This window comes from Procambarus clarkii, chromosome 49 (assembly GCF_040958095.1).
Source record: "Procambarus clarkii isolate CNS0578487 chromosome 49, FALCON_Pclarkii_2.0, whole genome shotgun sequence".
Taxonomy (NCBI): Eukaryota; Metazoa; Arthropoda; class Malacostraca; order Decapoda; family Cambaridae; genus Procambarus; species Procambarus clarkii.
Window position 1 is genome coordinate 18,798,629 of NC_091198.1, and position 12,500 is coordinate 18,811,128.

At 47.5% G+C, this 12,500-nt stretch overlaps 1 protein-coding gene across 4 annotated transcripts in view; it reads right to left on the bottom strand.

Moving 5' to 3' along the window:
* The window catches only part of LOC123763421 (girdin), a 55,202-nt gene that overhangs the window by 35,257 nt on the left and 7,445 nt on the right, over positions 1–12,500 (bottom strand). For 3 of the 4 annotated variants that reach the window (XM_069303063.1, XM_069303061.1, XM_069303060.1), the window contains exons 3-5: positions 8,319–8,429; positions 7,469–7,519; positions 1,245–1,417 (exon numbers count right to left, since the gene is read on the bottom strand). In XM_069303063.1, coding sequence (XP_069159164.1) covers positions 1,245–1,417; positions 7,469–7,519; positions 8,319–8,429 — 335 coding nt within the window. The remainder of the gene's footprint in view (positions 1–1,244; positions 1,418–7,468; positions 7,520–8,318; positions 8,430–12,500) is intronic. The other variant, XM_069303062.1, reaches the window with a different exon arrangement.

Genomic DNA, 12,500 nt, shown 5'->3' on the forward strand with positions numbered 1-12,500 from the left:
TCAAAGATTGAGAAAAGATGGACACGTTCGTAAGTGCTTGCGTAACTGCTTCGTGAATCTGACCCCAGGTTCGTAAGTGCTTGCGTAACTGCTTCGTGAATCTAGCCCCAGGTTCGTAAGTGCTCGCGTAACTGCTTGGTGAATCTGGTCCCAGGTTCGTAAGTGCTCGCGTAACTTCTTGGTGAATCTGGTCCCAGGTTCGTAAGTGCTCGCGTAACTGCTTCGTGAATCTGACCCCAGGTTCGTAAGTGCTTGCGTAACTGCTTCGTGAATCTAGCCCCAGGTTCGTAAGTGCTCGCGTAACTGCTTGGTGAATCTGGTCCCAGGTTCGTAAGTGCTCGCGTAACTGCTTGGTGAATCTGGTCCCAGGTTCGTAAGTGCTCGCGTAACTGCTTGGTGAATCTGGTCCCAGGTTCGTAAGTGCTTGCGTAACTGCTTGGTGAATCTAGCCCCAGGTTCGTAAGTGCTCGCGTAACTGCTTGGTGAATCTGGTCCAGGTCTACACTATAGAGAGCCAACACAAGCTAACATGCTCATTAAATGCCATAAAAAAGGCACTAAAAAGTCACTTTTTTTTTACGTGTGAAGTGCCAGGCACTCTACAGGTAACGAGAGCACGTCTGTGGCACTAATTAACAGGGAGAAACACTTGCACAGTCAATAATTACAAAAGAACCAATATTAAACTGGTTTAACAGATATTGTACACTAGAGCCCCCCAAAAAGGAGGCCTGGTCGAGGACCGGGCCGCGGGGACGCTAAGGCCCGAAATTATCTCAGGATACTCTCAAGATAGAGACAAACTTTTACTCTCGAACAAAAGGAATTTAGACTTTGAAAGATTTCAAAGTCTATTTCAATTTGAATTCTAATTTGAAAGAACTGAAGTTCATTCAATTTGAAAAATTTGAAATGACTATTTCTCTAAGAGAGAGATGAACTGGACTTTATCTAACGAAATGAAGCCAAGAGCTATCAGGGGAAAGCACCAAGCCATTACGACTATATAGCACTGGGAAGGGGTCAGGATAAGGATTAGGGATGGGACGGAGGGAAAGGAATGGTGCCCCAATCACTAATGGACGGACGGGAATTGAACACCGACCTGCATGAAGCGAGACCGTCGCTCTACAGTCCACCTCAAGTGGTTGAATAAAACCAAGAATGAATAGAGACATAGAAAATACCAAATTAGAGAAATTGAAACTGCTAGAAAAGATAAAAAAATATGACTGATAACTCACGCTTGTGTCTCCAGATCCTTAAGGTTGGCCTCCAAGTGGTCAATCTCGTGGATGAGTCGCACTAACTGCTCCGCCTTGAGTTCCAGCGGCTGGATGGGGCTGTTGGCCTCTTCGGCGGCGATCTCCCGCTCGATTTTGAGGAACTGGTCGAGTGTGGAGCGGTCGATTTTGAGCTGCTTGCACCCGGGAGGGAGAGACAACAGTTTAGTGGATCACATTCATCTTTGAGAGACGCAAGGGAAAGATTAGAGAAGGTAGAGTGAGACCACACCATCTCTACCCCTCAATTAGGATTCATCACGAAGGTAGAAGACCTTTAGGAGAGTCCAATCCATCACTAACTACCCTAACGCTAATCACCTGCCATTATCCCACTTCTAACAGCTGCTGGCTTGTTAAAAATAATGTTGTGTTGCTCTGTTATATTTAAAAATGGGGAAATAAATCTCATGAAGCTTGTAATATGAGTGTTTCCCGCGCTTAAAGTGACGCGCCAGAAGCGGTTGGGTTGCCATGGCGACGCTATGCCGGTGATTGGACGGTGCGTCAGCCAATCAACACGTGGCATATTTGAAAAATATAACGGATTTCACGCTAGATGTGTGTGTGTGTGTGTGTGTGTGTGTGTGTGTGTGTGTGTGTGTGTGTGTGTGTGTGTGTGTGTGTGTGTGTGTGTGTGTACACTCACCTATTTGTACTCACCTATTTGTGCTTGCGAGGGTTGAGCTTTGGCTCTTTGGTCCCGCCTCTCAACTGTCAATCAACTAGTGTACAGATTCCTGAGCCTATTGGGCTCTATCATATCTACATTTAAAACTGTGTATGGAGTCAGCCTCCACCACATCACTGCCTAATGCATTCCATCCGTTAACCACTCTGACACTGAAAAAGTTCCTTCTAACGTCTCTGTGGCTCATGTGGGTACTCAGTTTTCACCTGTGTCCCCTTGTTCGCGTCCCACCAGTGTTGAACAGTTTATCCTTGTTTACCCGGTCGATTCCTCTGAGAATTTTGTACGTTGTGATCATGTCTCCCCTTACTCTTCTGTCTTCCAGTGTCGTAAGGTGCATTTCCCGCAGCCTTTCCTCGTAACTCATGCCTCTTAGTTCTGGGACTAGTCTAGTGGCACACCTTTGGACTTTTTCCAGCTTCGTCTTGTGCTTGACAAGGTACGGGCTCCATGCTGGGGCCGCATACTCCAGGATTGGTCTTACATATGTGGTGTACAAGATTCTGAATGATTCCTTACACAGGTTCCTGAACGCTGTTCTGATGTTAGCCAGCCTCACATATGCCGCAGACGTTATTCTTTTTATGTGGGCTTCAGGAGACAGGTTTGGTGTGATATCAACTCCTAGATCTTTCTCTCTGTCCGTTTCATTAAGTACTTCATCTCCTATTCTGTATCCTGTGCCTGGCCTCCTATTTCCACTGCCTAGATTCATTACTTTGCATTTACTCGGGTTGAACTTCAACAGCCAATTGTTGGACCATTCACTCAGTCTGTCTAGGTCATCTTGTAGCCTCCTACTATCGTCCTCAGTTTCAATCCTCCTCATAATTTGTGTGTGTGTGTGTGTGTGTGTGTGTGTGTGTGTGTGTGTGTGTGTGTGTGTGTGTGTGTGTGTGTGTGTGTGTGTGTGTGTGTGTGCACGCGCGTGTATAACAGATCCGTCAGAGAATGAAAACACAATTCCAGTGTTGAAGATTAATTGTTGAGTTGCATTTCTGGCTTTCAGGTAGATTAATTCTGAAGCATTTTTAGCTCCAGCCCTGACACCAGCCCTGACACCTGCCCTGACACCTGCCCTGACACCAGGCCTGACACTAGCCCTGACACTAGCCCTGACACCAGCCCTGACACCAGCCCTGACACCTGCCCTGACACCCGCCCTGACACCCGCCCTGACACCTGCCCTGACACTATCCCTGACACCCGCCCTGACACCAGCCCTGACACCAGCCCTGACAGTAGCCCTGACACTATCCCTGACACCAGCCCTGACACCAGCCCTGACACCAGCCCTGACACTAGCCCTGACACCTGCCCTGACACCCGCCCTGACACCTGCCCTGACACTATCCCTGACACCAGCCCTGACACCAGCCCTGACACCAGCCCTGACACCAGCCCTGACACCAGCCCTGACACTATCCCTGACACCCGCCCTGACACTATCCCTGACACCCGCCCTGACACCAGCCCTGACACCAGCCCTGACACTATCCCTGACACCCGCCCTGACACCAGCTCTGACACCAGCCCTGACACCAGCCCTGACACCAGCCCTGACACCAGCCCTGACACTAGCCCTGACACCAGCCCTGACACCAGCCCTGACACCAGCCCTGACACTAGCCCTGACACCAGCCCTGACACCAGCCCTGACACCAGCCCTGACACTATCCCTGACACCAGCCCTGACACTATCCCTGACACCTGCCCTGACACCAGCCCTGACACCAGCCCTGACACCAGCCCTGACACCAGCCCTGACACCAGCCCTGACACTATCCCTGACACCCGCCCTGACACTATCCCTGACACCTGCCCTGACACCAGCCCTGACACCAGCCCTGACACCAGCCCTGACACCAGCCCTGACACCAGCCCTGACACCAGCCCTGACACCAGCCCTGACACCAGCCCTGACACTAGCCCTGACACCAGCCCTGACACCAGCCCTGACACCAGCCCTGACACCAGCCCTGACACCAGCCCTGACACCAGCCCTGACACTAGCCCTGACACCAGCCCTGACACCTGCCCTGACACCAGCCCTGACACTAGCCCTGACACCAGCCCTGACACCAGCCCTGACACTAGCCCTGACACCAGCCCTGACACTAGCCCTGACACCAGCCCTGACACTAGCCCTGACACCAGCCCTGACACCAGCCCTGACACCAGCCCTGACACCAGCCCTGACACCAGCCCTGACATCAAGACACAAGTGGATAATGAGACACAGGTGGATAATGAGACACACACAGGTGGATAATGAGGCACACACAGGTGGATAATGAGATACACAGGTGGATAATGAGGCACACACAGGTGGATAATGAGACACACAGGTGGATAATGAGACACACAGGTGGATAATGAGGCACACACAGGTGGATAATGAAACACACAGGTGTATAATGAGACACACAGGTGGATAATGAGACACAGGTGGATAATGAGACACACACAGGTGGATAATGAAACACACAGGTGTATAATGAGACACACAGGTGGATAATGAGACACAGGTGGATAATGAGACACACAGGTGGATAATGAGACACACAGGTGGATAATGAGACACACAGGTGGATAATGAGACACACAGGTGGATAATGAGACACACACAGGTGTATAATGAGACACACAGGTGGATAATGAGGCACACACAGGTCTATAATGAGACACACAGGTGGATAATGAGACACACACACACAGGTCTATAATGAGACACACAGGTGGATAATGAGACATACTGGTGTATAATGAGACACACAGGTGGATAATGAGACACACAGGTGGATAATGAGACACACAGGTGGATAATGAGACACACACAGGTGGATAATGAGACACACAGGTGGATAATGAGACACATACTGGTGTATAATGAGACACACAGGTAGATAATGAGTCACACACAGGTGGATAATGAGACACACAGGTGGATAATGAGACACACAGGTGGATAATGAGACACACACACAGGTGGATAATGAGACACACAGGTGGATAATGAGACACACAGGTGGATAATGAGACACACAGGTGGATAATGAGACACAGGTGGATAATGAGACACACACACAGGTGGATAATGAGACACACAGGTGGATAATGAGACACACAGGTGGATAATGAGACACACAGCAGGATAATGAGACACACAGGTGGATAATGAGACACACAGGTGGATAATGAGACACACACACAGGTAGATAATGAGACACACACACAGGTGGATAATGAGACACACAGGTGGATAATGAGACACACAGGTGGATAATGAGACACACAGGAGGATAATGAGACACACAGGTGGATAATGAGACACACAGGTGGATAATGAGACACACAGGTGGATAATGAGACACACAGGTGGATAATGAGACACACACACAGGTGGATAATGAGACACAGGTGAATAATGAGACACACAGGTGGATAATGAGACACACACACAGGTGGATAATGAGACACACAGTTGAATAATGAGACACACAGGTGGATAATGAGACACAGGTGGATGATGAGACACACAGGTGGATAATGAGACACACACACAGGTGGATAATGAGACACACACACAGGTGGATAATGAGACACAGGTGGATAATGAGACACACAGGTGGATAATGAGACACACGTGGATAATGAGACACACACAGGTGGATAATGAGACACACAGGTGGATAATGAGACACACAGGTGGATAATGAGACACACAGGTGGATAATGAGACACACACACAGGTGGATAATGAGACACACACACAGGTGGATAATGAGACACACAGGTGGATAATGAGACACACCCACAGGTGGATAATGAGACACACAGGTGGATAATGAGACACACACAGATGGATAATGAGACACACACACAGGTGTATAATGAGACACACAGGTGGATAATGAGACACACACAGGTGGATAATGAGACACACACGGGTGGATAATGAGACACACACAGGTGGATAATGAGACACACAGGTGGATAATGAGACACACACACAGGTGGATAATGAGACACACAGGTGGATAATGAGACACACACAGGTGGATAATGAGACACACAGGTGTATAATGAGACACACACAGGTGGATAATGAGACACACAGATGGATAATGAGACACACACAGGTGGATAATGAGGCACACAGGTGGATAATGAGACACACAGGTGGATAATGAGACACACACAGGTGGATAATGAGACACACACAGGTGGATAATGAGGCACACACAGGTGGATAATGAGACACACAGGTGGATAATGAGACACACACAGGTGGATAATGAGACACACACAGGTGGATAATGAGACACACACAGGTGGATAATGAGACACACAGGTGGATAATGAGACACACAGGTGGATAATGAGACACACACACAGGTGGATAATGAGACACACACACACAGATGGATAATGAGACACAGATGGATAATGAGACACACACACAGGTGGATAATGAGACACACACACATGTGGATAATGAGACACACACACAGGTGGATAATGAGACACACACAGGTGGATAATGAGACACACACAGGTGGATAATGAGACACACACAGGTGGATAATGAGACACACACAGGTGGATAATGAGACACACACAGGTGGATAATGAGACACACAGGTGGATAATGAGACACACACAGGTGGATAATGAGACACACACAGGTGGATAATGAGACACACAGGTGGATAATGAGACACACACAGGTGGATAATGAGACACACAGGTGGATAATGAGACACACAGGTGGATAATGAGACACACACACAGGTGGATAATGAGACACACACACACAGGTGGATAATGAGACACACACACACAGGTGGATAATGAGACACACAGTTGAATAATGAGACACACACAGGTGGATAATGAGACACACAGGTGGATAATGAGACACACACAGGTGGATAATGAGACACACAGGTGGATAATGAGACACACACAGGTGAATAATGAGACACAGGTGGATAATGAGACACACACAGGTGGATAATGAGACACACACACAGGTGGATAATGAGACACACACACAGGTGGATAATGAGACACACACACAGGTGGATAATGAGACACACACAGGTGGATAATGAGACACAGGTGGATAATGAGACACAGGTGGATAATGAGACACACACAGGTGGATAATGAGACACAGGTGGATAATGAGACACACACAGGTGGATAATGAGACACAGGTGGATAATGAGACACACACACAGGTGGATAATGAGACACAGGTGGATAATGAGACACACACAGGTGGATAATGAGACACACACAGGTGGATAATGAGACACACACAGGTGGATAATGAGACACAGGTGGATAATAAGACACACACAGGTGGATAATGAGACACAGGTGGATAATGAGACACACAGGTGGATAATGAGACACAGGTGGATAATGAGACACACAGGTGGATAATGAGACACAGGTGAGGAAGGTACAATGAGAATGTTCTCACATCTGAGGTTTTACTGTTCTTCCTGGTCCTCTCCCGCTTGGCCACCAGCTGCTGTTGATGATTGAACCATTGATGATATTGGTGATTGATGATGCATTGATGACTGTGTTGATGTGATCATTAATGTGGTCATTGATGATGCAACCACTGATGATTGTGTTGATGTGATCATTGATGTGGTCATTGATGACTGTGTTGATGTGATCATTAATGTGGTCATTGATGATGCAACCACTGATGATTGTGTTGATGTGATCATTGATGTGGTCATTGATGACTGTGTTGATGTGATCATTAATGTGGTCATTGATGATGCAACCACTGATGATTGTGTTGATGTGATCATTGATGTGGTCATTGATGACTGTGTTGATGTGATCATTAATGTGGTCATTGATGATGCAACCACTGATGATTGTGTTGATGTGATCATTGATGTGGTCATTGATGACTGTGTTGCTGTGATCATTAATGTGGTCATTGATGACTGTGTTGATGTGATCATTAATGTGGTCATTGATGACTGTGTTGATGTGATCAATAATGTGGTCATTGATGACTGTGTTGATGTGGTCATTAATGTGGCCATTGATGACTGTGTTGATGTGATCATTAATGTGGTCATTGATGACTGTGTTGATGTGATCATTAATGTGGTCATTGATGACTGTGTTGATGTGATCATTAATGTGGTCATTGATGATACAACCATTGATGATCACTGGCGTTGATGATGAGATACATTGATGGCGTGTGAGGGGTATTAATTGCCACACTCTAAATTAATTACCAGAATTATCTGAAAGATTTAAAGTTAGAGGTAATTGGGGGACCTGGAACCAGCACCCACCTCGTTAATGTTATTGTGGGAGTCTTCCGTACTCTGACTGTTGTTGTTGGCACTGGGCTTCAAGCTGGAGTTGACAGTGCCTCCATACATGGCACTCGAGTACGGCGAAACCTGTTGGGCAAACATACGAATATAAAAGTGTACATAATGACATAATCAATCAATTGAGCTTGAGCTCATGAGGGTGTTAATAGGTCATTAGATGTCCGTAGTTGACAATAACCCATAACGACCCATTGAAGGGCCAAGGAACTCGTCCCACCCCAGTACAAAGGCTTGGCATCTACAGGTGACGACATCACCTTTCCGACAAAGTTCACAGTTAATCTGACCTTTTGACGAGAGGTCAGAGGCCACAGGTCAAGCCTTTGTTGTCTGAGAGGTCGTTAACACGTCGTTCCGTGGCTCTGAAGTTGATAGTATGTTGAATTACATGATTTCTATTCGGAATGGAAGGTGTTTCAAAGCGTTTACTTGAGAGATGTGATCCACTTGGACTGGTCGGTAGAGTAACAATCTTCCGTCTTAATGCTAGGTCGGGGCTCGATCCCCGAAGGTCCAAGCTGTTGGTCACTATTCCTTCACCCCGTCCTCGTATCCCAGCTCTTAATCCTATCCTTTCAAAGTGCTCTCCAAATAGGTACCAGTGAGTTAAACAGCTGCTAGCGGAGTTGATTCCTGGGAATGTGTGTAACAGGAGAAATAATACGTTCGACCACAGACGGCAAGAAAGGCGGGGCCCAAGAGCTAACAGCTCTATCCTGCAGGCGCAAATAGAATATATAAAGAGCAAAGACAAACTGACTAGCGTGAAATGACTCACTTTTTCTATTCAATAATTCACCAACATCGACCAGACGCAATATAAGAATTTATTATATATACTGGTTGTGTGTTGGGTTGCCAGGGTGGTTATATATTCTGCCCACTCCACCCCCTATTGTGTCCACTCTACCCCCTATTGTGCCCACTCTACCCCTATTGTGCCCACTCTACCCCTATTGTGTCCACTCTACCCCTATTGTGTCCACTCTACCCCTATTGTGCCCACTCTACCCCTATTGTGCCCACTCTACCCCTATTGTGTCCACTCTACCCCTATTGTGCCCACTCTACCCCTATTGTGTCCACTCTACCCCTATTGTGTCCACTCTACCCCTATTGTGCCCACTCTACCCCTATTGTGCCCACTCTACCCCTATTGTGTCCACTCTACCCCTATTGTGCCCACTCTACCCCTATTGTGTCCACTCTACCCCCTATTGTGTCCACTCTACCCCTGTTGTGCCCACTCTACCCCTATTGTGTCCACTCTACCCCCTATTGTGTCCACTCTACCCCTATTGTGTCCACTCTACCCCCTATTGTGCCCACTCTACCCCTATTGTGTCCACTCTACCCCTATTGTGTCCACTCTACCCCTATTGTGCCCACTCTACCCCTATTCTGCCCTCTCTACCCCTATTGTGCCCACTCTACCCTTATTGTGTCCACTCTACCCCTATTCTGCCCTCTCTACCCCTATTGTGCCCACTCTACCCTTATTGTGCCCACTCTACCCCTATTGTGTCCACTCTACCCCCTATTGTGCCCACTCTACCCTTATTGTGCCCACTCTACCCCTATTGTGCCCACTCTACCCTTATTGTGCCCACTCTACCCCTATTGTGCCCACTCTACCCTTATTGTGCCCACTCTACCCCTATTGTGCCCACTCTACCCTTATTGTGTCCACTCTACCCTATTCTGCCCACTCTACCCCTATTGTGTCCACTCTACCCCCTATTGTGCCCACTCTACCCCCTATTCTGCCCACTCTACCCCCTATTCTGCCCACTCCACCCCTATTCTGCCCTCTCTCAATCGACACCTATTTTCCCAGACACACCTTGTAGAAGGGGCATTCACCTATTTTGACTTCTCCTACCCCCTTTGATCTACCTCACCCACCCACTGATCTACCTTACCCACCCTTTGATCTACCTCACCCACCCTTTGATCTACATCACCCACCCTTTGATCTACCTCACCCACCCACTGATCTACCTTACCCAACCCCTTATGTCACCTCTTAATAGTGGTAGTTGTGGTTGCAGTAGAGGTAGAAACACTAGTAGTTGCAGTGATAATAGTGGTAGCAGGAGCAATAGGTTGATAGCAACATTAAGATAGCACAAAGAGCATCAAATGAACGGCCCTCCTACACGGCTCTTGTGGATTTGTTCATTTAACCCGACTGCCACTGTATCCTTGCCTGGGTACAGCGGCAGTCGGCTATATAGCTCAAGGGTCAACAGTAACCGGCACTTACTGCTGGCAATGCAAACAACAGAACAGCAGTTGCTTTAGTTATTGAAGATCAGGTGAACTAGGATAACAGGATCAATAGGATAACAGGACCACGTTTATGAGTGGGATTGGGTGGTTATAGATAGGAGCTGCCTCGTAGGGGCCAATAGGCCTTCTGCAGTTACCTTGTTCTTATGTTCTTATGTAATACACCTTGTTGTGAAGTACCGTTCACACACCCAAACAACCCACCTAACCTATCGACGCCGATGGGGTGGTCAGCTTAACGGGGGGGCTTCAGTTTATACTAATGTGTCTGATTTTAAAATGTCGACTTAGAGCATTATATCTTGAGCCATGAGGCTCACCGTCTCCCTTTTGAGATAATTTTCGTCATTTTCAGCCCCTTTTTGTCCCATACATCAACACGGTAAGATGGAAAACAACGGCGTCGACTACAGTGTCGAATACAGCGTCGACTACAGTGTCGACTACAGCGTCGACTACAGCGTCGAATACAGTGTCGACTACAGCGTCGACTACAGAGTCGAATACAGCGTCGAATACAGCGTCGACTACAGAGTCGAATACAGCGTCGACTACAGCGTCGACTACAGCGTCGACTATAGCGTCGAATACAGCGTCGACTACAGCGTCGACTACAGCGTCGAATACAGCGTCGAATACAGCGTCGACTACAGCGTCGACTACAGCGTCGACAACAGCGTCGACTACAGCGTCGAATACAGCGTCGACTACAGCATCGAATACAGCGTCGAATACAGCGTTGACTACAGCGTCGAATACAGCGTCGAATACAGCGTCGACTACAGCGTCGAATACAACGTCAATGTCGCCACAAGAGGGAAGACTACAGCGTCAATATCCCCACCAATAACTCTTCTCCTCTCTCTACTCCAGCCATTACAAATATCTTTCATGCGTCCGGGTTACACAACAGCGAAATCAACAACTCCAAATTACTGCGTCAAGCTTGAATTATATAATTGGTAATCGACAATGAGGGTTCAGAGCCTGCTACTAGGCACACAGCTTGGTATTCTCAGGTCAATGTGAGTGAGGGTCACTCATTTGACCTTTACATATGATGTGTGTGGGCATTATCAAATATGTAAATTGGGTCTAGCCAATTGCGAGGCATTTTTTGTTATTGATGGCAAACGGTTGGTTGAGTTGCACCCGTAAGTGGTTCATTGTTGGTTTGTGTTCTGAAGCAACACACTGGAGGAATGGTTCAACAAGTGGCTACTAGAGTTTAACTCAAGTAGGTGTAAAGTAATGGAAATAGGTGTAGGGCGTACGGGTCTGAACACAAAGTAGAAATTGGGAGATGGTATCCTTCAAGAGTCAGGTAGACAGATCTGGGGGTTGATATCACATCGAACTTGTCCCCCAGAAGTCCCAAATCAAAAGGATATCATCAGTGGTGTATGCGAGGCTGGCTAACATTAGAACTTCATTTAGAAGCTTGTGTAAGGAATCATTCATACACACACACACACACACACACACACACACACACACACACACACACACACACACACACACACACACACACACACACACACACACACACACACCCACACACACACACACACACCCACCCACACACACACACACACACACACACACACACACACACACACACACACCCACACACACACACACACACACACACACACACACACACACACACACACACACACACACACACACATACACACACACACACACACACACACACACACACATACACACACACACACACACACACACACCATAACAACACAACCATTCATACACATTTACAGACAAAACTCCCCCTTTGTGGCTGGCGAGGCCCTGAAATAGTGAGTAACTCTTCCCGTCTGT